The 26854-nt window shown below is 38.8% G+C and overlaps 1 protein-coding gene across 1 annotated transcript in view; it reads left to right on the forward strand.

Moving 5' to 3' along the window:
* LOC122794317 (class II histocompatibility antigen, B-L beta chain-like) overlaps positions 1–26854 on the forward strand; it is a 378791-nt gene that overhangs the window by 92040 nt on the left and 259897 nt on the right. The window contains exon 2 of the mRNA XM_044062613.1: positions 24518–24775. Within this exon, the coding sequence (XP_043918548.1) occupies positions 24518–24775 (258 nt within the window). The remainder of the gene's footprint in view (positions 1–24517; positions 24776–26854) is intronic.

A 26854-nucleotide genomic window follows, 5' to 3' on the forward strand; every position in this document is an offset into this window, starting at 1 on the left:
CTTCATTCACAGCTCTGGTGACTGACTCTAAGAAGTCAACCAAGTTGAGCAGGCATGATCTACCCTTCACAAAACCAAACTGTGTGGGATGGATCCAGAGTTTGGAGATTCCCCTATATCCTTGGTTATTAGGTCCATGATGATGCATTCCATAGCTGTGCATAACTGACTCAACAGGCTAATGGGGTGATAGTTCCAGGGTCTGTAGTTGCTCCTCCTTTGTGGAGAGGGATGAATGTAGCAGTGCACCACTTGGTAAAGACAAAGCCTGAGGTGAGGGTGTGATTGAACAGGGCAAGCAGGTGAGGTGCTAGTTCATTCTGTAGTTCATGTTGAACACAGCCAGGGATATTGTCAGGTCCCATAGAAGCTGTATTCTTGGCCTTCAACAATGCTGTTTTAACCTGTGCAGCAGTAAGACTGGGTGGCTGGAAATCTACTGGTATTGTGATTGGTCCTTGGGGGGAGGGGTAAAGTTGGCACCGAATCTGTCGGCCAGTATATTGGCAATATCTGTTGGCTCGGTATAGGAGCTACCATTGTGCAGTAGCTTAGAGCAAATCTGGGTATTGCTGTGGAGATTCTTTACATAACTATAGAAGGCCTTGTGGTTGTCTTTACTATCTGCTGCAATTCTATTTTCATAGCTAACTTTAGAGGATTTGATGAGGCATCTCAACTTTTTGTTGAGGCTGATAAGGGAGTTTTTCCAGCCTTGGGACTTCACCTTATTCTGCATCAGTTTCCTCCTTCTGTTGTAGAGTTTGTTTATGGCGGGGGACCACCAGATTGACTTCCTTTTTTGGAAGAGAGCATCTTGGTTCTATTGGGTATGGTGAGATCCATGCATTTGTGTACATGTTCGTACAGTGCATTGGTATATGAGTCAGTGGTCATGCAAATATTCTCCATTTGAATGGGTGCCGTGAAGTTAGCCACCTCTGTTTTTAGGAGCACAAAGTTAGCTTTAGAGAAGTTTTTTATGGTGGTTACCTTTGTGTGTGTGAGTGTGTGTGTGTGTGTGTGTGTGTGTGTGTGTGTGTGTGTGTGTGTGTGTGTGTGTGTGTGTGTGTGTGTGTGTGTGAGGGATGTGGATTTCCAAGGTGATCAGTTTGTGGTTGGATCTAACCAGGGAGGATTTGACTACTGGTGTAGAGCAACGGTCCCCCATGTTAGTAATGACCAGATCAAGGATGTTGTTACCTCTAGTGGGGATAAGAACGAGCTGGTCCAGGGCACTGGAATTAATGAATTCCAGGAAACATTGGGCAAGTGTATTGGTACATGAGTAGTTTTCACAGTTAATGGAGGGGTAGTTGAAGTCGCCCAGTATGAGACTGTTAGATTGGACCCTAATATTCTCCAGGGTGCTTAGGAACATGGAGTGTGAGTTTTGAGACATGGTTGGGGATGTATAGCAGGCTACAACCTGAATTGTGTCTTACCCAATGTTAGCTGCAGCTGAAGTATCTCTGATGCACTGTGTTAAGGCTACCAGTCTGGAGGTGTGTGCATCTCTTATGAATATGGAAACACCACTGCCTTTGGAGCTTTGGTCCAAGTGACTGTAACACTGTCACATTGCACTTTATGGAGTATGATAGCATCACTGTATACTGAGGAGAAAATGTTGTGAGGAGTGTAGGACATGGATGTGGAGTCAAATTCCTGTGTAAAATTGTCTCAGATGTGATAGTTGTATGTATACACAGGCAAGTTGCTTGTTGTCAGATTAGAACACCTACACGTGTAGGTAGAGTAGCTTGCAAACACAGTAGTTAATGTTACTGCCACAACACAGATTTGTCTTAAATACTGTCAGAGTACATGTTTTACAGGATGACATAATCACTGTATACTACAACAAGATGTTTGGAGGAGGGTTTGATATAGCTGTGGACTCACATATTGCTCTAAAAGTGTCACCATAGTGATTGTTAAATGCACACACACACACACACACACACACACACACACACACACACACACACACACACACGCGCACACACACACACACACACACACACACACACAAATGTGACTACAACAAGAATAGAACCCCCCACCTATATACAAAGCACACTACCTAATGCAAGTGCCACAATACAAGGCTGGATTTTATAGTGTCAGATAACACTTTATAACTGATGACTTCAGCAGGTCTGGGGAGAAGTGTATGGTAGTAGCAGTGTTTGACATGCTGGTGTAAAATGCTGTCTCAAATGTCAACCAAGTGAACACACACACAGATTGACTGCAGTGAGAACAGAACCCCTAGAGAGCATAATACTTAATGCAAGTGCCATATTACAAGCCTGTTTTTTATAGTGCCTGACAACACTTTATAGCTGATGATATCAGCAGTGTCTGATGAGAAGAGGATGGTAGCAGCAGTGTGCCACATGCTGGTGTAAAATGCCTTCTCAAATGTCAACCAAGTGAGCACACATACCAGTTGATCACAGTGAGAACAGAACCCCACCTAACTAGTTACAGAGCACAATACTTAATGCAAGCACCACACTACAAGTCCAGCTTTTATAGTGTCCTACAACACTTTATAGTTGACGACATCAGCAGTGTCTGGTGAAAAGAACATGGTAATAGCAGTGTTCCATATGCTGGTAAAAAATGCTCTCTTGAATGTCAGCCAAATGAGCGCACACACACATATACACACACACACACACACACACACACACACACACACACACACACACACACCAGTTGACCACAGTAAGAATACAACTCCTACCTTATTACTTAGAGAGTAAAATACTTAATATAAGCACCACAGTACAAGGCTGACTTTTATAGTGACTGACAACACTTTATCGCTGATGGCATCAGCAGTGTGTGCTTGGAAGAAAATGGTAATAGCAGTGTTCCACATGCTGGTATAAAATGCTCTCTTGAATGTCAACCAAGTGAATGCACAAAAACACCAGTTGACCACAGTGAGAGCAGGGCTCCTATCTATTTATCTGGTGAGAAGAAGATGGTAATAGCAGTGTCCCACATTTTGGAGTAAAATGCTCTCTCAAATTTCAACAAAGTGAACACATACACCAGTTGACCACAGTGAGAATAGAACTCCTTCCTAACTATTTAGAGAGCACAGTATTTAAAGCAAGCACCACAGTACAAGTCTGGCATTTATAATGATGGATGACACTTTATAGCTGATGACATCAACAGTTACTGGTGAGAAGAAGATGGTAATAGCAGTGCCCCAGATGTTGGTGTAAAATGCTCACTCAAACGTCGACCAAGTGAATACACATGCATATGTACAGTTGACTGCAGCTAGAATAGGACCACAAGTCTGACTTTTACAATGCTGTTAGACAATTTATAGTGGATGACATCATCATTGGATGTTTGAGAGAAGATGTTGGGAGGTCTATATGAAATGGATGGCTAGCCAAGTACGACTGTCAAGATATTAAAGTTCTGTATGTTACTAGACTTATGAATGTGCAAAGTGTAGTATTTGCTGTTATGCTTCCAGTATGCAGGTATACTTTAAGAGGCATCCTTAAAACTGTATGCAAATAGCTATCCACATTACTACAAGTATTAGACAACATTAATGTGTATCGTCAGTATAAAGATGTAAATGCTATGTAGCAAATAATTTTTTTTCTTTTATTTCTGTAGTGTAGTTGATATATTTGGGAACAGGTACTGAGAGACCAAGTATCAAGCGCCTGGCTGCAGGTAACACATGACCACAGTGCAAAAATGTTTTCTATCCTGAAAAATTGCCTTCCATTTGGTTGTGTTTTTATATGTGCTTTAATGGCATGAAAACTAAGTGGACAATAAACATAAGTACAGCATGCTAATGTGCACTTCTAACCACTTCCCATAGTGCACCTTTGTGCAACTGGTTTGCATGATCAATGACAAAGTGTGTGCACATGTGAGATACACACTTAATGACTCCTACTTGAACTTGAGAAGTAGTTATACGTACTGGCTATAGTAGACACATCTAACAGACAATATGGTCTTCATAAATAGTTCATATCAAGAAATGTTGGGTCATAAATCGTCAAACCTATACTGCTTTCCTCAGCAAACATGGCCGCTACTTCATTGGCAAAATTATTTGAGTTATATTAGTTTGCTTTCCTCCACACAAACATGCTAAGTGGAGAGGCAAAGCAATCAGCATTTTGGATAATACTGAGTGTAAGTAAGACACCTGCAGCTTAGCTGACTATGTGGCAGCAGGTATATGTGCATTGAGGTATTTATTTGAGCTCAGATGATCAAGGGTTTCATTCTAATACTTTTAAATATGTATGTATAATGTAATGAAATAATTCTTTATTCTACTTTTGCTGTGTGTTTCTTTACTGCAGTGTGTTTAAGCCATATTGAATGGAGGTAGCTGCACTACTGAAGAGCTATTCACCATCGCTCGGCATTGGTTCATGATGCCAAACTGTACAAACACAGACAACAAAAAGTGAAGGGCTTCAATGGGTTGTGTTTACTTATGTGTGTGATGTGTGATTCTATTTTTTGACAAGATTAGAGGTGGTAAAATTGGGTAGATAGGAAAGTGATGAAATTGGGGGGCAAGCAGGGGGAAGAACAAAGGGAAAGCAATTTAGGAATGTGCAGGAAGGAGGTAAGAAAGAACCATGGCTATCCACTTCTTCAACAGTGTAAAATGGAAATATGTATAGAATAGTAGCTGAATCTGAACTGTTATCTCGGCAAAGAAGGGTGACAACAATTTATTTATTTATTTAATATTTATTTACTCAGAAAGTCCGATTTGGAACAAAGTCAATTTTCAGTGGAGGCCTGGGGAGAAACATTCCAGATGCATGTCTTTGTAACATGGGAGGAAACCGGAGCACCTAGAGGAAACCCACATGGACACAGGGAGAACATGCAGATTACACACAGAAGGCACCCCAGCTGAGAATCAACATGAAGGATCTCTTGTTGTGAAGTAACAACACAACCACTGTACCACTGTGCCAACAATGCAATCATAAGTTTAGTCAATTAGACCAAATCAAGTGTTTCAGGAAGACACATCTAGGAAGTGGATAGCCACGTATGTGGCAATATATATATGTGTGTATATATATATATATATATATATATATATATATATATATATATATATATATATATATATATATATATATATATATGTATATGGGTCTACTTCAGTAGACCGACAGTACACAAGAACGACATTCACAACACCGAGACGAAATAACCAAAACTTCACAACACTGACAGCTCACAAAATCGAACACCATAACACCGACACCCAAAACACCGACACACAAAATGTAAACTACACATTACACACAACTATATATGCACTAACCTTAACCCAAACCCTAACCCTAAGTTTCGACACTACCACACACTTACCCTACCTGCACCCTAACCCTGACTCATGTAACCCACCCCTAAATCTAAAGTCCGTCACTATCGCACACTTACCCTACCTGCACCCTAACCCTAACTCACTTAACCCACCCTTAAACATAAAGTTCATCACTATTGCACACTCACCCTACCTGTACCCTAACCCTAACTCACTTAACCCGCCCCTAAAACTACAGTCCATCACTATCACACACTTACCTTACCCGCACCGTAACCCTAAGTCCGACACTACCGCACACTCACCTTTCCCGCACCCTAACCCTAAATCCCTCACTATCACACACTTACCTGTCTGCTCCCTAACCATAAATCCCTCACTATCGCACACTTACCAAGTTGTGCTCACACGTTGCCCATGTCGGTGTTTCGGCTGTCGGGATTTCACCTTGTCAATCATCTGCGTCATCGGTCATTTGGTCTCGGTGTTGTGAATGTTGTTCTTCTGTACTGTCGGTCTACTGAAGTAGACCCATACACACACACACACACACACACACACACACATATATATATATATATATATATATATATATATATATATATATATATATATATATATTTTTTTTTTTTTTTGTGGGACAAGTGCCCATTTTTTTTACTTCAGTAAGAAAGGATTGCTGGGTAAGGGCCATAGGTATTTCTGGGTCAGGTAAATGGGGAAGGTGAGGAAGCAGATGCAGACAAACAGGACAAACAAAACAATACAGAGGGATGGTAAGGGACACAACAGGTTAGGGGACAGCATGACTGGGGATAGGGAGGGGACATTGGATGTCCATGCCCATCAAACATGGAGATAGTGAGAATCTAGTCCTCGACTGCAAAGCTGTCATCATGGTCCCCCTTACTCCACTGGCTGTTGGAATGCTTGACATCTTTGTTTACATATCATAATAGAGAGAAACCACTCCACCCACAGTAGATGTGCACCCATGGTGCTGTACATGATCCTACACACCAAGCCTGGTAACTCGAGTGGCAGCAGACTGAGCCACAGTGGTTACCCTACTTCCCTGTGATGTAAAGCATTTTGTGATTTGTCAGAGATGGATGACATGAAACGTAGTGACCACACATATAAATATAAAAAAAAAGCGAGAAGGGTTAGGGTAAGAAAAAAGAGATATTAGTGCCATCATGTGTGACATACAGTAAATTAATACAACATAAATAATTTAATTCTACTTTTATATTAAGTATACTTTTAACAGTTACAAACTATGACTGATGATTGTGCCAAATAATCTTTACAATATGCATCGGCTTGCTCAAATAATACTGAATAAGTAAACAGCATGGCATGCATGTTAATGTTGTTGACATTATTATGTAATGTTTTGAAATAGTTTTTTGATAGCTGTGTGATCTGAACCAGAGCATCTTAATTCAGTATTATAATTGACTCTTACAATTTGCTTGAGCTACATACTGAAGCATGCATGCTTGATTTTACAGTTAAGATATGCATGCTTTCTAACTACATGGACTAGTATTCAAAACAATATGGATAGATGGAAGAACATTAATATGTCTCTACTGTCAAAAGCTAGTGTTGTCAAGATGAATTTTCCACCAAGAATACTCTTTCAATTAAATGCTACCTTTTCAAATATTCCCCAAAACTTCCTCCTTGCCATGGAAAAAGCTATATCAAGATTCTTATGGTATCCCAAATCTACCAGAATTAAATATGCAAAACTTGTACTCGCCAAAGATAAGGGGGGGATTGGGGTTACCTGATTTTAAGCTTTACTATATTATAATTAATGTATACAGACTAATACAAATAATAAACTATGACTCATATATAAGTACTTGGACACCCCAGTGGACCAAAATCTGGTATGAACAGTTGAAATCCCTTGGCTGTAATATCAAATCCTTACCATTCTTGAATTTAAGCCAGGCTAGCATATACACAAAGAATTTACACCCATTAATTAAAAACATGATTCTTACAACACAGAAACTATTTAAATCATTGCAATTAGCTGACACTTTTGCCCTTATACAACCTACACCTAAATCCTAATTTACTAATAAATAATAAACCAGTAAATCTTACAAACTACCCCCTGATAAAAGATTACACAATATGGGATATATACCAATGGAAAGACTCTAACACGGGGCAAATGAGACTTGAACTCAAACTTCCTATGAAATATAGTATTATCCTTAACCAACTTCATCATCTTATAAATGCTAAATTCTCACAAATACACACTGACTTACAGAACATAGATTTAGTTAAATTAATACTTGAAAATCTTGTGATTAAAGGGAAAACAATTTCTAGGACTTAGAAAATTGTAATGAGTGCAAAACATCAGAATTCTTTATTATTTTCAAACTATTGACAAACGAAAAATCAGTCACTGACTGAAGAAAATAAGAAACTAGCCAATGAAAATACAATGAAATTCATTCCTTTCAAGAAGCTGTTATATGCACAAATTATGGTAAATAACAATCTATAATATACCTTATCTGAATTAAATAAATTCAATCCTAACTTTTCGCCTGTATGTCCCCATTGTCCAGATCAAACAGTTGATATTTTACATGTCATGTGGAACTGTACTAAGATACACAACTTATGGTGTTCCTTCTGAGTAAGATTAGAGAAGATGGGATATGAAAAATCAACCCTTACCTGGGAGACAGCTGTATTGTACATGAATATCAATCAACTCCCAAAAATATTAAAACATGTCTTTATTACAGTGTGCCCTTATTAAATTCTTTATTACAAAGAATTGGAATGTCATGTCACCAATTACATGGGAAATTTTTAGCAATCTTGCTATCAAATATATCTCATCTCACAAATTAATTTATTCAGAAACAAAAAACAAATGCTATTACCAAAAATATTGGGGTTACTTGCTAGATATAATTCTTGACAAATAAAATTTGCCTACAAATTGTCATGAAAAGCTAACCTTTAAATAAGAAATGAATGTAGTATAACCAGTCTTCCTTGCATCTTCTCCCTTTTCTTAGTATATGTGTAACTAGATATTTTCCCTAAACATAGAAATAAATGGTTAAATTTCTATTTTTACTTTCTATATAGACTATCCCCTTTTTCACTATCCCTTATGAGACCAAATGAACCAAATGAACACAAGAATTCTCATACTTTAGTTGACGATGTAGTGACTTCTTGTGTATATATTGTATGTATATATATATATATATATATATATATATATATATATATATATATATATATAATTTTCTCGGAACAAGATTGTTGTCTGTTTTTTAGATAGGTATTTGTATTGTTTATTTGTGTTTTTCAGTTACTGTATTGTTGTTATTATTTGAAAAAAGAAAATTGAAATAAAGAGATTTTGGAAAGAAAAAAGATATGCATGCTTAATTTGCTACTAATGTATAGAAGAGCAATACTTTAGCTGAAGTAAAGCTTATGTTTTTCTGCATACATACCCCTTGCTTCCTTCAGTCTTTTTAGCTGCTCAGCATGGGCTTTCCTGTTCACCATTATCTCCTGATTGTCTGTAGGCTGAAAAAGAGAGAGCAAGAGAAGAGCAGTATGTATACCAGTCTTGGCTTTATGCAGCTTTCTATCTAATATAAATTCTCTTTATCTGTATACTTACACAACTGTAGGATGTTAGCAGTCCCAAACTCATCCAGCCCTGGATGAGTGTATCCTGCTTGTGCCTTTTGAGGTCATTATAGTGGTCCCTACACTGTTATCCAGTGCATGGAATGTCAATTGCACTGGAGATGGCCTTGGCCAGACTATTCCATGCCTCAGACATGTACTGGGAGCCAGTATAGTCCCCCAGCAAGAACATTTGGCTGTGGTGCTTTTACAAGCAGTCCAGTAAAGATTCTGGACTCCTTGACAACCCACCTTTGAGCCCAAAATTGGGCACCTTCTCTTCTACCTCCAGACATGTCTGCTCAGGGAAAACAGCACAGTCCTTTCCTGCAATTTGTGTTATCACATTTACTACTAGTGCACAAACCTTGAACAACTATACCAGATACCTTTGGATGATGTTAAGTGGAAAGCAACAGTGCTAAACAGAGAGGAAAGCAGTTTTTGAAATACGAAGGTTAATCTGACAGTTGCAGATGTACTGAGGGCATGAATTTTATGACCAGACACATTTTTTGTGTGGCTTTACACTCTGATAAAATTGAAAATAAATCCAAACCAGCCCAGATGCTGAAAATGTTGAAACACAGGTGCCCAGTAGGAACGTAGCTGGAATAAAGAAGCTGAAACACGACAAAGTAAAATCTTCTTTTTTAATACAAAATGGTGAGCGCTTTCACAAGCTTTCAGTCTGATGAAGCAATGGTTATCGTTGCGAAAGTGCTCACCATTTTGTATTAAAAAAAATATTTTACTTTGTTGTGGTTCAGCTTCTTTATTCCAGTTACCTTCCTACTGGGCACCTATGTTTCATAGGTTCATAGGTTCATACTAGGCTATCTGCCCTGGGGCAATTATAAGCCTAGCCCAATTCTGTATGGCTTACGCCACCTCTTGATTTGAGTATACTGTGCCCTTTTTAAGGTTTAGTTTACAGTGCCTCTGTCTAATAGTAACACAGGAGTAATCCTGGGACAAACCTATGATCCCCCATCCACCTATCGAGATTCTTCTTGAAGAGATTCAGTGAGGTGCTCTGCCTCACATGAACTGGAATTCTATTCCATAGTGAAGGGAGCCTCTGGGTTATGAACCTGTCCCTCCAGCAAGTTCTATTTATTTCTGTGCTGAGGTTCAAGTCACTCGAGCATGTGGCTCTAAGAGATTTAGATTTACTGAGGTGGAGCATGTCAATTAATTCTGGATTTGACATAGCTTTGTATGTCAGGCATAGATCGTCTCGAAGTAGGCGGTATGCAACTGAGTAGAGCTGGAGTTTTTTTAACCGAGCCGCATATGGCATCTGTTTGAGACCCTTGATCCTCTTGGTGAGATACTTTTGGGGTCTCTCTAATTGCTGCAGATGTCAGGTAAGGTACATTCCAAAAGGGGCATTGTATTCTATGATGGGCCAGATGAGGGATGAATAAAGGGACACAATTACCTCTCTTGATCTAGATGTGAAACCCTTCGTGATGAGGTGGGCTATGTAGAAGGTCTTTCTAACCACTTTGGCAATGTGGATTTCAAAGGAGAGATTGCTATCAACTTGGCTCCCCAGGTCCCTAATAACTTTCCTGTACTTAATGGTTTTCCGCCTATGTGGTAATTTGTGGGCACATTGTTTTTGCCAAAGGGTATGACTATACATTTTTTGGCATTTAGCTTTAAATCATGGTGCTGGCACCAGTTATCTGTCTCTGTGAGACCTTTTTGAAGGATGTTTGTGTCAGCTGGAGAGTCGATTATGGCACCCAGTTTGCAGTTGTCTGCAAACTTAGTGAGCCATAGTCCTTCCACGTTTGCCTGTACCTCGGAAAAGTATATACCGAACAAGAGTGGTCCCAGGACACAACCCTGTGGGATGCCACTTGTGACCGATTTCGAGTCTGACATGGCTCCAGCAACTCTCACTCTGTGGGTTCTGACTTTGAGCCAGTTTGCGACCCATCTTGTGACATAGGGGTTTATATTTAAGCTGGATAGCTTATCTATGATGCCCGAGTGGGGTATAGTGTCAAATGCCTTTGCAAGGTCCAGATAGGCTGTGTGGACTACCTTCCCTTCATCTATGGCTTTGGTAACTGTTTCGAAGAAGTCAACCAGGTTCAAAAGGCAGGATCTGCCCTTGACAAAGCCAAAATGGGTAGGATCTAGTGTCTGTAGGTCCCCAATGTCTTTATTTATGAGTTCCATGATGATCCTCTCCACAGCCTTGCAGACTAAGCTAGTCAGGCTTATGGGGCGATAGTTTCCAGGATCCGTAGAGGCTCCACCTTTGAGGAGTGGGACCACTGTTGCTGTATGCCATTCTGTGGGCACATATCCTGTAGTGAGGCTGAGATTGTATAGCTGTTTTATTTGAGGGATTAGTTCCTCTTGGAATTCATGTAGGACGCAACCTGGGATGCCATCTGGTCCCATGGAAGCAGTGTTTTTTGCTTTGGAGAGGGCAGCCTTCACCTGAGCATCAGAGATGTTTGGGAGGCAGCCCTCTGCTGGGATAGATACTTGCTCTTTTGGGGGGAGGGGGTGGAGAAGTTTGCACTGAACCTGTCTGCCAGGATATTGGTGATGTCTGTGGGTTCAGTGTATTTTTTGTCCTTTAGAATCAACTCAGAACAAGTCTGGGAGTTGCATCCCAGGTTCCTAACATAACTGAAAAAAAGCCTTATGATTGTCTTTGGTGTCCTGTGCAATTTTTCTCTTGAAGCTGGTCTTGGAGGATTTTATGAGGGATCGTAATTTTTTGCTAGTACTGATCAGAGATGCCTTCCCTATTAGGGATTTTGCTCTATCATGTAGTAGCTTCCTCCTTCTGTTGTACAGTTTATTTATGGCAGGGGTCCACCAGACTGGACGCCTGCCTTTGGATGATTGGGTCTTGGTTTTGTTTGGGATAGCATGATCCATGCATTCCTGGAGATGTCCGTAGAATGCGCTTATATAGGATTCTGCAGTTTGGGCCATAGTTTCCACTGGCCCTGGGGCCTTGAAGGATTCCACTTCAGTTTTGAGAAGTGAGAAGTTCGCTTTTGAGAAGTTTTTCATGTGGTTTTCTGGGCTGGGGGTGGGGTCGGGATGTGGACATCCAGTGAAATTAATTTATGGTCTGATCTTACCAATGAGGGATATACCTCTGGTGTGGAGCATAGAGTCACCATGTTGGTAATGATCAGGTCTAGTATGTTGCCCCCTCTTGTGGGAGTCATGACTAGTTGTTCCATAGCATTTGAGTTTATAATTTCCAGGAACCTTTGGGCTAAGGTGCTGAGGCTTAAGTAGTGCTCCCAATCAATGTTTGGGTAGTTGAAGTCACCCAATATAATGGTGTTTGGAGAGATCTTCATGTTCTCCAATGTTTTTACGAAAGCTGAGTGTGATTCCTGACTTTGAGAGGGTGGTCTGTAGGTTGCTATAAACTGAAAAGCAGCCTTGCCCACTGTTAGTTGCACATGGATGGTCTCCAATACTTCGTGCAATGCCACTAACCTGGAGGTGTGAATATCCTTGATAAATATGGAAACTCCCCCTCCTTTTGTGGTTTGGTCTGGGTTTTGGGGTCAAAAAGCATGATATGAGGTATAGCCTGGTAGTGCTGGGGTGCTCTGTGAAGCCTTGAACCAGATTTCTGTCACTGCACAGATATCGATGTTCTCCATACTGAGGAGAGCTTCAAGTGTGTGTATCTTGAGGTTAAGACTTCTGGCGTTAAGCAGCATTACCCTTAGTTTCTTGTTCCTTGTGCTGTCTATGGGGGTGGGTTTGACTTTTGAGCCTTGCCTAAAAAAGGCACTATGGGGGTGGCAAGAACCTTTGCCAATATCCGAAAGCCCAGTGGTGACAGGTGCAAGCCGTCCCTAGTGAAGCAACGTGGCTTGTCGAGCATGTCATCCCAGGCTGACAGACACTGGAACCCCTTTGAGTGACACCAAAATTTTAGCCAATTGTTAAAATCGATCATTTTGTCTTTGTACTGTGGCATCATTCTAGGTGAGGGTAAGATGCTGCTCAAGGTCAGGGTCATACCAGCCTGGGCTACATGATCAGAGAGCTCCTCTATGTCTCTTTTCATGTAGTCCAGGGAGGTACGTCTCAGGTCATTCACACCAGCATGTAGAATGACTGAGTCATATTTGTATTTGCTTTGGAGTGACCTGAGTTCTTGCATTATGTGGCGGATCCTAGCACCCGACAGGCAGCTCACCAGGACCTTCTCTTTATTCAGCCTGGTGAGTGGGACGTCAGTGTGTCTGACAATAGAGTCACCTATTACAAGAGGATCAGGTGTGTTATTCAGCCTTAAGGGCTGTGGCTGCTTGGCACACTGACTTTGTGGGCTATGTGTTGTGCGTGTTTTGTTTTGAGGTAGCGTTTGCTTGGATGTCTGCTTTGGAGGTCTCTGTTGCTTAGATAGATTTTTATTTAGAGCCTCCGAGTATGTTTTTGTGTATTTATGTGTTTGGTTCGCTGATGTGGTGGGACTATGTGATACAGGAATTGTGTTGTGTGAGGTTACTTTCTCCTCCTGACTGGTTACACCAGTTTTGAGATGAGAGAGCTCAGCCTCCAGTTTGGCTAAATAGTTGCATCTCTCACATATATTTGAACCTGTTTGGAGGAGGAGAGGGTTGTCCGTGTACATGAGACAGTTGTAACATTGCCTCAAAATTCCCAGATTCACCAGCTGGACTGGAGAGGAAACTATTGACTGACCTTTGGACATGCTAGAGTAACATAGGGAAACTGAATTTAAGACAGACCAGTAGAGGACATGGTAATCGTAGAGAGTATAAGAGTAAGTAGTGCTTATGGTTTAATAGTGCTCACTTGTAGGATTATTTAATTGGACCAGTGAAGGGCCTTAGAATGAGAATATGGTGTTGAAATTGAGAGATAGAGCAGTTCTAAGGGAAAAAGTGAAGAGCAGACTATGTGGAGCCAGGAATAGTTTAAACCCAATTAGGTGGTGCTGCCCGCTGTTGCGCTATGCACAAAAACACGCAAAACCACGCAAAAGAAGGTTTTAAGAGAGGAAGATGAAGGAGTTTTGGAATTGACCCAAAATGGCCAATAAAACTACAGTTTCAAGTCAGTAACCACTCCCACAGGGGCAGGCAGGCTGCTTAATGTTTTTCACTGCCACTGATCAACAGAGAGACTTCCCTTTAGCCCAAGCAAGAAATGGCCTCACAGAAACTTACAAACAGTTCAAGAACAGCAAGCCTGTAACTGAACTTTTTTAAATCTCAGAAAAGTGGGGAAAAAGCAAGATTTTTTTTTTGTTTTTTCAGAGATAGCAGAGGTTCACAAGTATCAACAAGTTATAACAGTACAGTAAATGACCCCACACAAGAGTGCTAGGCCAAAGACAGATAAAATGCAAGTTTTGAGAAAAAAACTATTTTAAAAATAAGTGCAAACAGGAAATTCAGTAAACAGCTCTAGGTTGTGCTCTAAATACAGTTACTAATGCAAAAATCAAGTTTAACAAGCCAGAAAATGCTCAAAATAGGCGGCTATGCAGAAAAACTTAGCAAATAAACAGAGGAAAAATACTTAAAATCTCAAAAGTGGCTCCTTTCTTCTCTCAGTGTTTTCTCCTCTTGGTGGGTGCTTCACCAACAGCCAACAAGCCTGAAAAGATACCAAAACCACAAGGCAACCAGGTTTTAAGAGAGGAAGATGAAGGAGTTAGGAATTGACCCAAAATGTCCAATAAAACTACAGTTTCAAGTCAGTAACCACTCCCAAAGGGGCAGGCAGGCTGCTCAATGTTTTTCACTGCTACTGATCAACAGAGAGACTTCCCTTTAGCCCAAGCAAAAAATGGCCTCCAAGAAACTTACAAACAGTTCAAGAACAGCAAGCCTGTAACTGAACTTTTTTAAATCTCAGAAAAGTGGGAAAAAAAGCAAGATTTGTTTTGTTTTTTTTGTTTTTTTCAGAGATAGCAGAGGTTCACAAGTATCAACAAGTTATAACAGTGCAGTAAATGCCCCCACACAAGAGTGCTAGGCCAAAGACAGATAAAATGCAAGTTTTGAGAAAAAAACGATTTTAAAAATAAGTGCAAACAGGAAATTCATTAAACAGCTCTATGTTGTGCTCTAAATACAGTTACTAATGCAGAAATCAAGTTTAACAAGCCAGAAAATGCTCAAAATAGGCGGCTATGCAGAAAAACTTGGCAAATAAACAGAGGAAAAATACTTAAAATCTCAAAAGTGGCTCCTTTCTTCTCTCAGCATTTTCTCCTCTTGGTGGGTGCTTCACCAACAGCCAACAAGCCTGAAAAGATGCCAAAACCACGAGGCAACCAGGTTTTAAGAGAGGAAGATGAAGGAGTTAGGAATTGACCCAAAATGGCCAATAAAACTACAGTTTCAAGTCAGTAACCACTCCCACAGGGGCAGGCAGGCTGCTCAATGTTTTTCACTGCCACTGATCAACAGAGAGACTGCCCTTTAGCCCAAACAAAACATGGCCTCCAAGAAACTTACAAACAGTTTAAGAACAGCAAGCCTGTAATTGAACTTTTTTAAATCTCAGAAAAGTGGGGAAAAAAGCAAGATTTTTTTTTGTTTTTTTGTTTTTTTCAGAGATAGCAGCAGTTCACAAGTATCAACAAGTTATAATAGTGCAGTAAATGACCCCACACAAGAGTGCCAGGCCAAAGACAGATAAAATGCAAGTTTTGAGAAAAAAAACGATTTTAAAAATAAGTGCAAACAGGAAATTCAGTAAACAGCTCTAGGCTGTGCCCTAAATACAGCTACTAATGCAGAAATCAAGTTTAACAAGCCAGAAAATGCTCAAAATAGGTGGCTATGCAGAACAACTTAGCAAATAAACAGAGGAAAAATACTTAAAATCTCAAAAGTGGCTCCTTTCTTCTCTCAGCATTTTCTCCTCTTGGTGGGTGCTTCACCAACAGCCAACAAGCCTGAAAAGATACCAAAACCACAAGGCAACCAGGTTTTAAGAGAGGAAGATGAAGGAGTTAGGAATTGACCCAAAATGGCCAATAAAACTACAGTTTCAAGTCAGTAACCACTCCCACAGTGGCAGCCGGGCTGCTCAATGTTTTTCACTGCCACTGATCAACAGAGAGACTTCCCTTTAGCCCAAGCAAAAAATGGCCTCCAAGAAACTTACAGTTCAAGAACAGCAAGCCTGTAACTGAACTTTTTTAAATCTCAGAAAAGTGGGAAAAAAGCAAGATTTGTTTTGTTTTTTGTTTTTTTCAGAGATAGCAGAGGTTCACAAGTATCAACAAGTTATAACAGTGCAGTAAATGTCCCCACACAAGAGTGCTAGGCCAAAGACAGATAAAATGCAAGTTTTGAGAAAAAAACGATTTTAAAAATAAGTGCAAACAGGAAATTCAGTAAACAGCCATATGTTGTGCTCTAAATACAGTTACTAATGCAGAAATCAAGTTTAACAAGCCAGAAATTGCTCAAAATAGGTGGCTATGCAGAAACACTTGGCAAATAAACAGAGGAAAAATACTTAAAATCTCAAAAGTGGCTCCTTTCTTCTATCAGCATTTTCTCCTCTTGGTGGGTGCTTCACCAACAGCCAACAAGCCTGAAAAGATGCCAAAACCACGAGGCAACCAGGTTTTAAGAGAGGAAGATGAAGGAGTTAGGAATTGACCCAAAATGGCCAATAAAACTACAGTTTCAAGTCAGTAACCACTCCCACAGGGGCAGGCAGGCTGCTCAATGTTTTTCACTGCCACTGATCAACAGAGAGACTTCCCTTTAGCCCAAACAAAACATGGCCTCCAAGAAACTTACAAACAGTTTAAGAACAGCAAGCCTGTAACTGAACTTTTTTAAATCTCAGAAAAGTGGGGAAAAAAGCAAGATTTGTTTTTGTTTTTTTGTTTTTTTCAGAGATAGCAGAGGTTCACAAGTATCAACAAGTTATAATAGTGCAGTAAATGACCCCACACAAGAGTGCCAGGCCAAAGACAGATAAAATGCAAGTTTTGAGAAAAAAACGATTTTAAAAATAAGTGCAAACAGGAAATTCAGTGAACAGCTCTAGGTTGTGCCCTAAATACAGCTACTAATGCAGAAATCAAGTTTAACAAGCCAGAAAATGCTCAAAATAGGTGGCTATGCAGAAAAACTTAGCAAATAAACAGAGGAAAAATACTTAAAATCTCAAAAGTGGCTCCTTTCTTCTCTCAGCATTTTCTCCTCTTGGTGGGTGCTTCACCAACAGCCAACAAGCCTGAAAAGATACCAAAACCACAAGACAACCAGGTTTTAAGAGAGGAAGATGAAGGAGTTAGGAATTGACCCAAAATGGCCAATAAAACTACAGTTTCAAGTCAGTAACCACTCCCACAGTGGCCGCCAGGCTGCTCAATGTTTTTCACTGCCTCTGATCAACAGAGAGACTTCCCTTTAGCCCAAGCAAAAAATGGCCTCCAAGAAACTTACAAACAGTTCAAGAACAGCAAGCCTGTAACTGAACTTTTTTAAATCTCAGAAAAGTGGGAAAAAAGCAAGATTTTTTTTTTGTTTTTTTCAGAGATAGCAAAGGTTCACAAGTATCAACAAGTTATAATAGTGCAGTAAATGACCCCACACAAGAGTGCTAGGCCAAAGACAGATAAAATGCAAGTTTTGAGAAAAAAATGATTTTAAAAATAAGTGCAAACAGGAAATTCAGTAAACAGCTCTAGGTTGTGCTCTAAATACAGCTACTAATGCAGGAATCAAGTTTAACAAGCCAGAAAATGCTCAAAATAGGTGGCTATGCAGAAAAACTTAGCAAATAAACAGAGGAAAAATACTTAAAATCTCAAAAGTGGCTCCTTTCTTCTCTCAGCATTTTCTCCTCTTGGTGGGTGCTTCACCAACAGCCAACAAGCCAGAAAAGACACCAAAACCACAAGGCAACCAGGTTTTAAGAGAGGAAGATGAAGGAGTTCGGAATTGACCCAAAATGGCCAATAAAACTACAGTTTCAAGTCAGTAACCACTCCCACAGGGGCAGGCAGGCTGCTCAATGTTTTTCACTGCCCCTGATCAACAGAGAGACTTCCCTTTAGCCCAAGCAAAAAATGGCCTCCAAGAAGCTTACAAACAGTTTAAGAACAGCAAGCCTGTAACTGAACTTTTTTAAATCTCAGAAAAGTGGGAAAAAAGCAAGATTTTTTTTGTTTTTTGTTTTTTTCAGTGATGGCAGAGGTTCACAAGTATCAACAAGTTATAATAGTGCAGTAAATGACCCCACACAAGAATGTTAGGCCAAAAACAGATAAAAATGCAAGTTTTGAGAAAAAAAAACGATTTTAAAAATAAGTGCAAACAGGAAATTCAGTAAACAGCTCTAGGTTGTGCTCTAAATATAGTTACTAATGCAGAAATCAAGTTTAACAAGCCAGAAAATGCTCAAAATAAAATTAATTTGTACAATATGGGATTCAAACCTATGCATAAGAGACAAAACATATTCTTCCACATAAGTTTTTTTTTATCTTTGCCACAGAAGAAGTACTTGGGAGATATGCTCATGAATTATATATACAGTGGATATAAAAAGTTATACACCCCTGTTAAAATGCCAGGTTTTTATGATATAAAAAAATAAGACCACAATAAATCATTTCAAAACTTTTCCCTTCTTTAATGTGACCTATAACCTGTACAATTCAATTGAAAAATAAACAAATCTGTTGAGGAAAAACTATAAAAAAAAAAAAACACACACACAATAAGCTGGTTGCATATTTGTGCACACCCTTAAACTAATACTTTGTTGAAGCACCTTTTGATTGAATTGCAACATTCAGCCTTCTTGGGTATACACCTGCCATCAATTAAAGAGACTCTGATTAACCCCAAATAAAGTTCAGCTGTCCTAGTAGGATTTTCATGACATTTATTCAGTTACCTGCTACAGCAAAAGCCATGGTTTGCAGAGAGCTTACAAAGCATCAAAGGGATCTCACTGCTGAAAGGTATCAGTCAGGAGAAGGGTACAAAAAAATTTACACAGCATTGGATATACCATGGAACACAGTGAATACAGTCATCAAAAAGTGGAGAAAATATGGGACAAGAGTGACATTACAAAGAAATGGATGTCCCTCCAAAACTGATGAAAAGACAAGACAAAAACTGGTCAGGGTAGCTGCCAAGAGACCTATAGCAACACTGAAGAAGCTGCAGGAATTTCTGGCAAGTACCAGTTGTGTACTACACGTGACAACAATCTCCCATATTCTCTATATGTCTGGGCTAGGGGGTAAGGTTGCAAGATGGAATCCTTACAGAAAAATATCCAGACCCAGCTAAAATTTGCATAACAATACATCAAGTCTCACAAAAGCATGTGGGGAAATGTGTTATGGTCTGATGAGACCAAGGCTGAACTTTTTGGCCACAATTCCAAAAGGTACGTTTGGCGCAAAGACAACACTTTGCATCACTAAAAGAATACCATCTCCACGGTGAAGCATGGTGGTGGCAGTATCATACTTTGGGATTGATTTTCTTCAGCTGCAACTGGGGCTTTAGTGAAGGTGGAGGGAATTATGAGCAGATCCAAATACTAGTCACTTTTGGCCCAAAACCTTCAGGTGTCTGCTAGAAAGATGAAGATGAAGAGGAATTTCACCATTTAACACAACAATGACCCCAAGCATACATCCAAATCAACAAAAGAATGACTTCACCAGATGAAAACTAAAGTTTTGAAATGGCCCAGCCAGAGCCAAGGCATAAATCCAATAGAAAATCTGTGGGGTGACCTAAAGAAAGCTGTGCACAAGAGATGCCCTCACCATCTGACGGATTTGGAGCACTTTTGCAAGGAAGAGTAAGCAAATATTGGCAAGTCAAGATGTGCCATGCTGATAGACTCCTACCCAAGAAGATGGAATGGTGTAATTAAATCAAAAGTTGCTTCAAAAAAGTATTAGTTTAAAGGTGTGCACACTTATGCAATTAGCTTATTGTACATTTTTTATTTTTTATATTTTCCCCTAACAGATTTGTTTGTTTTTCAATTGAATTGTTCAGGTTATAGGTCACATTAAAGGTGGGAAAAGTTTTGAAATGATTTATTGTGGTCACATTTTTTTATATCACAAAACCCTGGCATTTTAATAAGTGTGTGTAAACTTTTTATATCCACTGTAAATACACTTGACAGAGTGCCTAGTTAACAGTATTTGTGTGCGACCTGGTCCTGGTTTATACATTCATGTCTGTATGAGTATCATTGAAGTCTGAAGGTCATCCAATGCCAGAGAAGGCAATTATTATTACAGAAAAATAATAGTCAGCATACCCTCAGTCACACATATAATTCATATGAGCTCCACTACTATACTTACTTATTGTTATTTATAATTATGTTTAATTTTTTTTATTTGTTTTTTTAAAATTGAGTGGACAGGCATTGACAAAATTGGGAGGGTATGAGGTTAGAACCCTTCCTCATCTGTATTGTGAGAATTACCTTATGCTAGTTGCCACAGGGAAGGGTAGACTACAAGTGCATTTTTACAGTCATTACTGTGCAGAGTGCTCATTTCAACTGAGGCCTTGTTTGTCAGAACTGCTCAGTAGTTTTACATATAAATTAATGAGTTGAGTGTTTAAACTTGTATGTGTGTGACATAACAGTTCAGAAAATAAATGTAATTATAGAACCATAATTCTAATATCCACACTAACACATTTAATATATATCTGCTATCCTGTGTATGCTCAATGCACCTGCTGTAGATAGTTATTTCTATGTTTAATTATTATGTTCATGTTAATTTTAATATAAAGTAAACTGGAACAACAGGAATAAAACTTTGAACTTTGCTGGATCTGAACCCAGGACTACCTCTATGTTAGCCCTACATGTACACTTGCTGCCACAGAAACAGATAAGCAGCAGATGTATATTTTCATCTTCCTTATTTAGTATGTGTGCTGACTGCCACTCAACGCCACTTAGCATGTTTGTGCATTACCATACCGCACTCGATAGAATGTATCCAGTTTGAAACTGTCTACTGTCTATTTCTTCTCTGCAGGTGTTGTGGACGCTTGCTGACTGTCATGCAATATCACTTAGTGATAACAATGTATCCTTTTTGAAATTGACAACGTCTGGGCCATTAGACCATGTTTGTATGAAGGCGAGTGATGGACAAATTTGACAAGCAAAGCACACCTTGTAATATTTTTTTAAGAAGTGTTTATTAGTTTTCATCATTAAAAGAACTATAATCTAAGTATAATACATACTTTATACTTCATGTTTACCAAGTGTACTACACACAAACTTGATGTACAAGTCTAATTCATGCAGTCTTTATGATAGAAGTGTTTAATGTATTTATCTATTTCACTGTGTTTGCACTAAGCTGCATGCAGTGTAACTATTAAAAAAAAATTACAGAACACATTTTAGTGCTCATTATATATTTTTACACAACTCTAGATTTGAACTGTCAGACTCATGGACCTACAAAACAGAGTAAGGGTGTTTTATCCTTATTTGCCACAGAAACAGCTCTGTAGCAACAATGAAAATCATTATGCGCACCAACCAAGTCCCATTTCATCCACAGTATTAACAAGACATATAACACTTGTACGCTGTCAGTTGTTTGTACATGTGTTAATTGCATATTTAGTGTAATGACTGATCACACAAAAATGTATGAGTATTGTTTGCACCAGTGCAGCTCTGACTTGTCTTTGTATTGTGTTCATTTTTCTCTTATCTGTGCTTTACTCTCAGACATGCAGTCTATAGGGCATTTTGTATCCTTGTCCTTAAAATGTACGAGAGTATTACATGCCAGTAAAATCCAGTTTTCATTAAAGGAAGAAGAGTGTGGGTATTAGTGAACAAACAGTGAGAAGTGTGTGCTGCTTATTTCCATTTTAACACTTGATACAGTCACTTCTACACTTTGTAAGTGCATCCTAGATGACACATTCACTGCAGGTAAGGCAGCCTGACTTGCTGTTGTTGTGTTTTCCTTCTCTCTACCAGTAATAATTCACAGTTGCAATCCATTAGCAACAGTAATATAGTGCCTATACTATGTTTACATGTGATACATGAAGTCAAAAGTTTGGGATTCAGCAGTTTTAATAGGGTTTATACCTCATTTGCATCTTCACCAGGCTGAGACACCTGAATCTGTACCATAAGAATGTAACTGTATAGCTAGGGAACTTGAAGGTGAGGGGAACTGTGTATATGGAGAACACCAAGGATTGATATTCCTTTTGATTTATCTGCACAGAAAGCTTCTGATGTTAAGATATTATTGTAGTTTTCAAGTACATGCTGGATATGTTAACATGTTATAAAGAAAATATTTTATAAATATATGCATAAGAAAACAAACATGTTTATCTGTATGCACTTATTACAATTGGCACAAGCAAAATTATTTTGACTAGCATTACCTTCACTGATAGACACCCTTATTAACTCTCATCACAAGTGTTATTGCTACAGCAGGTTATCTTACAGTCTTCTATCTCATTACATGGAAATGTACAGTACTATATTGTCAGTGACACAGAAGTGTCATGCATCTAAGATGGCACATAGACACCTCCAGGGGAGTGCTGGGCACAGTGAGAGGTGACTGGCAATTGTATACAATTTAATTTTCTGTTTTAAAGGGACATACATTTTATGAGACTTATGTGGAAAACAATTATATGAAGTGAATTATGTGGAATTTCTTGGATTGTACAAACTGTCATTTTTGGGGGTGGGTGGGTGGGTTGGGGAGCCAAGTACCATTTATGTGTTGCCACAGCAAAAGTGTTTTTTCAGAAGTTTTGCAATTGTGTAGTCATACTGTTATTTCCATGGTAAACATTACAGTGCACCACTGATAGTCCTTATTTTGGCCCAAACATTGGTTTGTCTGTGAATGTGATATGGTACAAAAACAACATCACACACCTTTTACTTACTTACATTAGCAAGTAACAGTATGCAAGAATATGCTGTTCATTTGTGTTCCTATAAATTTATTTTTCTATTTGAGGTTCAGTACTTAGCTTGGAATTCTGGCAGTTACAAGAGATATAATTTGAGGCTGACTCTGATGCTAGTAGTACACAGCCATTACATATGTTAGTAAAGGCTGGGAACATTGCCTGGCATAGGTGTTACTGTATGTATGTCCATAGGATTAAGGTTTTAGCCCATGAGGTGGTAGGTGTGTGTTTTGATTTCTTCATGTGTACAGTCTATGGCAGTTAGGACTTCAGGATAGAGTGCTACACAGTAGAACTCCTACATAGTTGTCACTCTCTCCTCAGATGAATGGGGAAAATATATGTAGCCACTGGCATTTTGTAACATAGCATTCAGGAATTGATGAAGGATCTTGCATGCTGATGCTTGTGACACCTCAGCATGCCCCATGTTGGTCTCTGGAAGGTTCCTGTAGCTAATATTCTAAATGCTAGATATACCTTAGTGCCACTGTTATTGGTTCCCGTTGGTTTTTCTTTGCTCTCAGTTGAGGATGCTAGAAATTGCAGACTTCCTGTAGTGTGTCTCTATCCATCTTGTAGCATTCTACAAATTTCACCTCATGGAGACCATAGAAAGTTAAATGAGATCAAAGCACCCTTCTCCTTCTTAGCCAAGGCTATTAGCAGCAGCAGTAGTATATACTTGGGCCTGTTTCACATACACATTAATAAGAGCAACAGAAGCTCCAAACATAGCTTCTGGATAGAGAAGTTTCCATGGCTGTATTCCAACAGGTTTTAGAATTTGCAGGAAAAACTTATACTGAATCTACATGATTGCTTTACAGCTTGTTGTATAGCTCCTCCATTTTGGATTGGATGATTAGCTTACAATTCAGCTACTTATGCGGTAATTAGCATGCAGCAGTGTCTACCACATTCATGCGGCTTTACATGGAATGTAGAACTGCTTACTGAATATTAAACTGTGCGCTATTGTGTGCATGTCACTCAGTAATGTCCACACCGTCTTAGTGGACTGTGTATACTTTATTAAATCCACACCAGTCTTTATATCAGTGTCAGATTTTATGAAAACGCGGTACCCCACATGAAGGCATTAATCAAGACCTAAGAAGAATTCAGTTCTAGTAATACTACTCTCCTTTTCCTGATGATTTTATCATCTCTACATTCTCTTACTGCAACTTATTTTATTTAGCAATGTAAGACTATATCCCAGAAACATTTTGATAAACTTAGACATTTCTCATAAAAAATAGTTCAAGGCTCTTAGTTACAGAATGTGATTACTTTGTGATTTCATATATAACTGTAAATTGTAATTCTGTTCTATAAAGTAATGACGTGATTTAAAAAAAAATAGTGTTGTCATCATTCCTGTTATTATAAAGAATTGTTGATATAATTGGCAGCATCTACTGACAAATTTTTATATTTCTCACAGGTCATGTAATTCAACTAGATTTCAAATGTTTCTTCACTAATACTTCAGAAATATTTGGTGTTATTCAACTGGTATCTAACATGGAGAGGGCTCTCTATTACAACTCCAGCTTAAAAGAAACTGCTATAGAATCACCTTTTGGGAAAGCATTAATGGCATCTCCTGCTGTCAAAAAGGGAATCCCACTTCTTCCTCCAAATATGATGGCTATTTGTGAAACAAATCGTGCCCTCATGCATTTGTTGCAGGAACAAGCATGTAAGTTGCTAAAATAAAATGTCAAGGAATGTATATTCCCTGTTAATGCTTAACATTGTGAATGCATACGTGATTTGTCTCACATAAAGACAGTGATATGATTTAGATCTCCTATCACCAATGGAAGAAACCAAGAAAATTTTATGTGAAGTTCATTGCAACATTTTCAGTATGTGCTTTATTTTTAAAAGTATTAAAGCAATATGTAAATTAAATGCTGAATTTTAGCTATGATGCAATTTTTTAAGGATTCTTTTGTTGTTTTATTATAGGTTCATAATTACGTACTAGGTAGCTGCCATTGTGGGAAATTTTAAGCCTAAATAATTTCCCTCAAAGGTGAGAAAGTGTAAAACCTGTATGAAGAGACAAAATTAAATGCCAAAACATCTCTCTGTAATGGGCCAATACATGACAGTAGACTTAAAATAGCATAGTGGATGCATGATGTGACAGCTGATCTAATGTTATGGAAATAGAAAATACTTTAGTTTTATTATTTTATTGTGGCCTCATTTCCCATTCATATGATCTGATGACTAACACATGAATAACTGAGTGATATGCTTCTGTGAAGTAAGGTTCACAGAATTAAAAAAAAGTTTGGGAATTCAATTTATTCTCCAATTTGTTAAGCTAGCTGAGTCAGGAGAATGGGTATTGCTGAGTACTTTGGCTCCAGTAGTTCTCATGTAAATTATATTCTGCTTCATATTTTTATCTGAAACTGTACTTTTATTCTCTCTGTGTAAACGGATGTTTCTCCATTAGATATATTCATATGAAAAGCTCAGTGAACATTGTGAAAATTATTTGTAAAATATACATAGATCATGCTTCTGGCCTGTGCATCTTGACTTGCATTGCTTATGTTATCTTTATGCTCCAACTTTCACTAAAAATACACGTATCATATCTACACATAAAACATATATTCTTTTCAAATCTAAAGTGACAGCATCATTACAGAGTATATTCAGAAAGGTAGTTACTGTGCTGTGCAAAGGAAAAGGCCGTGCATTATGTAGTGCAACACGGCCTAGTGCTGATCAGTCATACATACGTTTAGTCATAAGCCTGTCCCAGCTCTGGGCAGGGGAGCATTGCAATAAATCTCTATCATGCTAATGGTTGTGATTGCACTGCTTAACATATCACAAATAGGTGGTAAAATTACCTAAAGGGCAACTGACAAAGAAGTGAGGTGGCTAAAGCTATGCCATTCACACATGCAGTAGTGTACCTCATAGTTGCCAAGGCAGTTCATTACACAGATGAGGAAAAGGGGAGGAAGGATGGGTAGAAAGGGGGAATGGCAATAGGGGGAACACAAAGAAGACTAACAAAAATGGTAGGTAAGTTGGGTGAGAGGAAGAAGGATATTTTTAGAGACCAATTTTTGATTTTTTTTTTTTTAAGAAGGCTAGAGTAGAAAGATATAAGGGGAAGTCAGGTTAGGAAGTAGGGTATGGGTAAGAAAGCTGGAGTAGATAAATAAATAATAACATAAGGACAAATGGGAAAGTGATTCAAAATAATAGGGAATATAATGAAGAGTATAGGGACCTGCAGGACTGTCTTGGAGTTAAGCCACTCTGCCATTATTCACCTCTCTGGCTGGCATCAGGGGTGGGCATCATGTCTTGTGATCCAGTGAATGGGGTGTGCCAGCTTTGTCACTCAGACAGCCACAGAAGGTGACTCTGCAAGGTGCCAGTACAGGAATGCAGCTGCTGGCCCACATTCGTCACCTGCAACTGCTGCATTTCTTTTCTGGTGACCCAGGAGGACTATCTTCATACCACTCCCAGTCAAGGAGCCTTCAGCATCCCTCCTTCTAAAATTAAATGACAACAGCTGCATAATCCCTGTTAGTGCTTAACATTCAAAATGCTTAAATTATTTTTCTCACGCAAAGACAGTGACATGATATGGATCTCATACTACCAATGGAAGAAACTAAGAACAAATGTTTTGTGAAGTTTATTGCAACACATTTAGACCATGTTTTTTTTACAAAATTATTACAGCTATATATAAACTAAATGGTGAATTTCAGTTATGATGCTAATATTTAAG

Source organism: Protopterus annectens, chromosome 2.part1 (genome assembly GCF_019279795.1).
Source record: "Protopterus annectens isolate FY-2018-M chromosome 2.part1, PAN1.0, whole genome shotgun sequence".
NCBI lineage: Eukaryota > Metazoa > Chordata > Ceratodontiformes > Protopteridae > Protopterus > Protopterus annectens.